The 6000-nt window shown below is 47.5% G+C and overlaps 1 protein-coding gene across 2 annotated transcripts in view; it reads right to left on the bottom strand.

Moving 5' to 3' along the window:
* Nucleotides 1-4634, bottom strand: part of LOC147664904 (uncharacterized) — an 85141-nt gene extending 80507 nt beyond the window's left edge. The window contains exon 1 of one of the 2 annotated variants that reach the window (XM_086949908.1): nucleotides 4481-4634. In XM_086949908.1, the coding sequence (XP_086806034.1) occupies nucleotides 4481-4564 (84 nt within the window). In that variant the 5' untranslated portion in view covers nucleotides 4565-4634. The remainder of the gene's footprint in view (nucleotides 1-4480) is intronic. The other variant, XM_086949907.1, reaches the window with a different exon arrangement.
* Between the last annotated feature and the right edge of the window lie 1366 nt (nucleotides 4635-6000).

A 6000-nucleotide genomic window follows, 5' to 3' on the forward strand; every position in this document is an offset into this window, starting at 1 on the left:
CTGTCTCTCATAGAATCACACGGTGCAGTGTGCATCCTCCTAATGTAGGAGCGCCAACATATAAAGGCACTGATTGATTTTTAGATGTTTAGAATAAGGTTTAACTATGACTACGTTATTCCATTCTATTATACTCTAAGTAAGATTTACACGACCATGTTTAATTTTATTTTCAGCATTGGTACTTTACTTCGCAATATACTTTTAATGGTCCTGGGCCCTTCCGGGTCGGAAATATCACCGGAATTGCGGTGAGCTTTCTTTTTTGCCCATTACTATTTGTTAACTAGAAATAGAAAAAACTATTAAGAAAACTGGCATCTCCTATTAAGAGCAATAATCAATAGAATAAAAATATTTTCTATTTAGAACCATTATTATTTACTTCTCCTCCTCCTCTTTTCCCTCCCTCTTTTTCCCTCCATTCTCCCACCATTTTTCTTTCTTTCTCTCGTCTACCATTCTTCCCTTTTTTTTTTAATCACGACAGACCGTAAAGACTAAACACAACCATTGGAGGTATGTGTAGGAATTTTTCTAATGTGTCACCGAGCACTAATAGGCACGCATGATCCCTCACACCGGCATAGAACCTAGTTCAACACGTTACCGTGCACTATTTGGACACAACAACTGCACGAGATTGCACTTCATCAATAAAGGTGCCTAAGTGCACAACGGCTCACCTCAACTGCATGAGAAATGCAAACTATTTTAAGGCACCTTAGCACACCTATAGATATTTTCCCACAACCATCTCGAAGGGCATGTAATGATGCATGAGATCACCCAATGTAATGCTTGTCTCAAACGGCTGACCTGAAGTGTTACTCAAGGTCATACGTCAAATGTACAAATCCCCAAATATAGCCCCTTGTTTTCTATATCATTTCCAGCCCTGAAGAGTCGCGAAAACGCGATGAAACACGTGTCGGCTGGTTGTCCACATGCTGTGTTTGAATAAAACAAGGAGAACAAGACTTCTTTATTGACAAAGATTTATTCATCTTCACAATTTGCAATCTATTGTTGTTTCTCTGTATCACATTGGACTATTGCATATGAACATTGTTTCCAATTTTTACATTCCAAGTGTGTGCATAGGGTATGCTTTTTCTTGTAACTTTGGAGCAGTTTAGCTTGCTTGCTTCTCCTCAGAGTGGTTATATGGTTGTCCACTCACCCAGTTGCACCACAATTTACCTAGTTCTATAGTGCTACCATACTGGCAGTGCGCCCATTTTCTGACACCCTAAAAACCATTCTGTCTTCAAATCTCCTACGCAGACAACACCCAGCTGATCCTCTCCCTCACCAAAGACCCAAACACCGCCAAAACTAACCTACACGAAGGGATGAAAGAAGTAGCCGAGTGGATGAAGAACAGCCGTCTAAAACTGAACTCGGACAAAACGGAAGTCCTCATCTTAGGATCATCCCCCTCCGCCTGGGACGACTCATGGTGGCCACCGGCCCTGGGAACCGCACCCATACCAACGGACCACGCACGTAAACTGGGCTTCATCCTGGACTCCTCCCTCTCGATGATCAGACAAGTCAACGCCGTCTCATCATCATGCTTCAACATCCTACGTATGCTCAAAAAAATCTTCCGTGGATCCCCACCGAAACAAGAAAGACGGTCACCCATGCACTGGTCACAAGCCGACTGGACTACGGAAACACCCTTTACGCCGGAACCACAGCCAAAATACAGAAAAAACTCCAACGCATCCAAAACGCATCAGCCAGACTCATCCTAGACATCCCCCGCCAAGCTCACATTTCCGGTCACCTGAAAGACCTCCACTGGCTCCCCGTCAACAAGAGAATAACCTTCCGTCTCCTCACCCACGCACACAAAGCCCTCTACGACCTAGGACCCGAACACCTCAACACGCGCCTGTCCTTTTACACCCCCACCCGCAAACTACGATCGTCCAATCAAGCCCTCACCGCAATTCCTCGCGTCCAAAGATCCACCATGGGGGGGAAGATCCTTCTCCTACTTAGCGGCCAAGACCTGGAATTCTCTCCCCATCCACCTCCGCCTTACACAGAACCACCTCTCCTTCAGAAAACAACTAAAAACTTGGATATTCGATAAGTAAAGTACCTCCCCTCCCTCAAGCGCCTTGAGACCCTCTGGGTGAGTAGTGCGCTTTACAAATTTTTAACTTGAAACGTCGCAACCCATCATCATCTCATATGCCGAAGACACCCAGCTTATACTCTCCCTCACCAAAGACTAAATCAGCCGACTGGATGAGAACCAACTGCCTCAAACTCAAAAATAACAAGACTTCAGAAGACCTCCCCTCTCTGTGGGATGACTGCTGATAGCCCTCTGCTCTCGGACCCGCACCCACCACCCACAACCTTGGCAGCATCCTCAACAGTGAGCTCTCCATGAGAAAACAGGTCAACTTGGTTGCCCCCACCTGCTTCAACACCCTCAGAATGCTCTGCAAGATCTTTAGATGGATCCCAAGAGACACCAGAAGAATCGTCACACAAGCCCTCATTACTAGTCGACTTGACTACAGGAATGCCCACTACACCGGTACCACCACCCTCCTCCTCACGCGCCTCCACACCATCCAGAACACCGCACAAAAATCCTCGAACTGGCAAGGCGAGCACACATCACCCCACCCACCTCCGCAACCTGCACTGGCTCTCCATTAAGAAGAGCTGCCATTCAAACCGCTCATGCATGCCTACAAAGCCCTCCACAACAAACGACCCGAATGCTTGAACAATCGCCTGACCTTCCACCACCCCACTAAACACCTGCAGTCTGCCTCCCTGGCCCTTGCCACTGTCCTCAGAATCCATAGTACTCGAGCCAGAGGACGCGCTTTCTCCCACCTCGCTGCCAACGGCTGGAAAGACCTCCCTATCCACCTCCAATCCTCGTCCTCCCTTGCCGAATTCAGGAGTGGCCTCAAGACCTGGATGTTTGAATAGATCCCCCTTGCAGCGCCTGCATACACCCGTGGCGATTAGTGCGCTCACACATATCGATTGATTGATCTCAGCACACCAGCAACCAGGACACCATCAGACTGCAGACTAAAAAGTTTAAAAACAAAAAACAACAGAACATCAGGTCTTTTCGATCTATGCACTCAAGCTATGAAACCACAACCCCATAGCCAACAGGCCTGCCCCAAAGTTGCTCGAATTTAGGAAAGAGTTGAAGACTCACCTCTTATAAGAACACTACAGGACAATGCATTAACCGCCCACAACCTAACTTCCTCTTTTCTTATTCGATTAATGTATGCTCGTCTTCGATAATGTACATCTCTCTGCTGCCTTTTACCATATACATACATACAGACATACATAATGTGACTGAACGCATACACTAATACATCATATATAAAAGCATTGACAGGAAAAAACATTTCCTGGCTAGGTAAAGCACTTGGTATGTGTTTCATTGAGACTTAGATGTGATCCCAAAATAAAACAATAACAAACATGCCAAATTTGTGTTTGATTCTTGAACAGCCTGCACTTAATGAGTCGCACAGATGTTCCCACCATATGTTTTTACAAGCCCCCTTGTGAAGCATATGTTGCAAAAAGGACTTGATTTTTCCCATCGACACGTTTGGGTTCCTGGCCTGAAGAAGAACCGAAATCAGGAACAATCAGGGTTGAAACCCACAGCACTGACTATCATCAAGGACAAAGACATTTTGTTCTGCGTCTGGGCGAGGCAGAGAACTGTGACCGCACTCCTTATAAGAAAGGAAGGCGCTCTGCGCTGATTTCAGCAGCCACGGGGCTCGATCACGAAGCGGTCTGCTCTGATTCCACGTTATGCGGATTGCTGTCCCCCTACACTAAATATTATGGCCGCATTGCACCGATTATGAAGGCAATTCTGCATGAGCGAGGATTTCCACTTTTCACTAATTGTCCTGGGAATTCTGTACTTTTTTAGGATTTCCACTTTGGGACTGACATTAATTTACCATTGAAATGAAACTCTCAGCCAGCCCCGATTCAGCAGCGAGTGGCGCCACGGGAGTTATTTTTATCCCATTAAAATCGAAACTACGAGCCCCAGCATGCAAAACTGTCTTGTCTAAAGTCAGGAATGAAATGGAGGCTACTTGGAAGCTATTCAAAACAAACGTCTTTCCCTCTGCTCGAGTTAATGCTTGAAAATCGGTACTAGGGAGTCAGCTCCACGCCATCCCTTCGTAAACCGTGTGCAGTGAAGATGAATGACTGAAACAGCCCAGCACTTGTATCCGAGCTCACCGATGGGTGCCAGAGAGGGTGAGTGAGCGCTACAGAGGGGGCGTGTGAGCGCTACAGAGGGGGCGTGTGAGCGCTACAGAGGGGGCGAGTGATCGCTCGCTACAGAGGGGGAGAACGAGCGCAGGACCGCCAGCATCCAGGGTATAAGTCCCCGCCCACCTCCACTGCCCTGAGGAGCAATGTCTTTTGGGGCACTTACATTTCCGGGCGAACCATGTCCCGGTCCGCTTTGCCATGGCAACCTCCTCCATAAAGTCCCAAATTTATCTAATAAGTAGTCCATTCTGCCGCCACAACGGACCCGCTTCTGCTGCGAGCCCTCGCTCCAGTGCTTCCGCCCGCGTCGCTCTTGTAATTGTGGAAAGAGAAAGTGAAACTTCCTACGGCAGCAGGAAGCGCCACGAATGAAGGGCGCGTCGGCCAGAAAGCGTGTCGAAAACCTCACGGCATTAGGGTTCTTGTGTGTCACATGACGTACAGCTGGTCTATTTTTCTCGGCAAATCATGTGCCTTTTCCCCCACTTTAGAGCTCTGCAAGTCTGTACTCCCCCTCTGAACATATTTCAAATGTCAGTCAGTGAGAGGAGCCGGCGAGCCCGGGCAAAGCCGCCCATGACACAGTTTGCCCTAAGGGAACTTTGAAATGTCCTCGTCCCCCTCCATCCTTCTTACGGTCTTTTTTCATTCCTTCTTTCGTCTTCTCTTTCCTTCTTTCTGTCTTTTTTCCTTCTTCCCTTCCTTTTTCTCCAGCTTTCTTTCAATTTTTTTTCTATCCATCAACACATCCTTCATTCTCGTCATCCTTCTTTCATCCATCCCTCCTTCCCTTATCCATCTTTCTCTTTTGTCTTCCTTTATACATCCATGCTTCTGCCCTCCATTTATCCTTTCTTTCTTCAAGTCCAAACACCTATAAAGCACTTCATTCACCCTTTGCTCTTCCATTCATTCTTCTGTATTCATCCACCCGTTTCTCATTCATTTTTTTCACCCATCTTCAATCAATCAATCAGGCGTTTGTTGAGCGCGACAACTCACCCATAAGGGTCTCAAAGCGGTGGGGGGTGCAGGGTGTGTGAAATTCACCGCTTCCCACGATGTGTGATGCGCGCTGCGGCCATTAAACAAATATGCCACCCATGCGTTTGCTCATAAGGCGCGGTCCTGACTAACTCGCGGGGCCCACGCCTCTTTATTTTATACAAACGTCTGGCGTCACGCGCCAGCACCAGTGCTTAGAGTCCGGCTGCGGGTAGACTGAAACGCTACCCAGCCGAACACTACATTCCTTCTAACCTTTATAAAACAAATAAAACACCAACATGTTCATCTGTTACCAGTTCCGGTTGAGCCGCTTGCTCTCAGCTCCTGCTCAGTCACCAGTCTCATCCTGCTGCGAGTCTTTGGTTAATCACACCATGAACCCCGCTAAACAGGTGGAGGGAGCCGGAATGTTCCGCAGGCAGTATCTGGAATGCTCTCCCTGTGATGACGATGGGCACGGAGTCACTTCCTGCGAGACTCCGCCTTCCGTAGCTCTCACTGAGGCACTGGACTGTCGTCTGTCCTGTTCATTCATAGGAATGGATCCTTGGCCTTCTTCTATTTCCTCATCTGCTGTCCTGGGCCAGCCTCCATATTACCCTGTGGTGGAATGTTGGGAGTCCCTGCATTTACTTTTTTGAAGAATGATACATTCTGTGTTGAGTTCTTCTATTC

This window comes from Lissotriton vulgaris, unplaced genomic scaffold (genome assembly GCF_964263255.1).
Source record: "Lissotriton vulgaris unplaced genomic scaffold, aLisVul1.2 SCAFFOLD_608, whole genome shotgun sequence".
Taxonomy (NCBI): Eukaryota; Metazoa; Chordata; class Amphibia; order Caudata; family Salamandridae; genus Lissotriton; species Lissotriton vulgaris.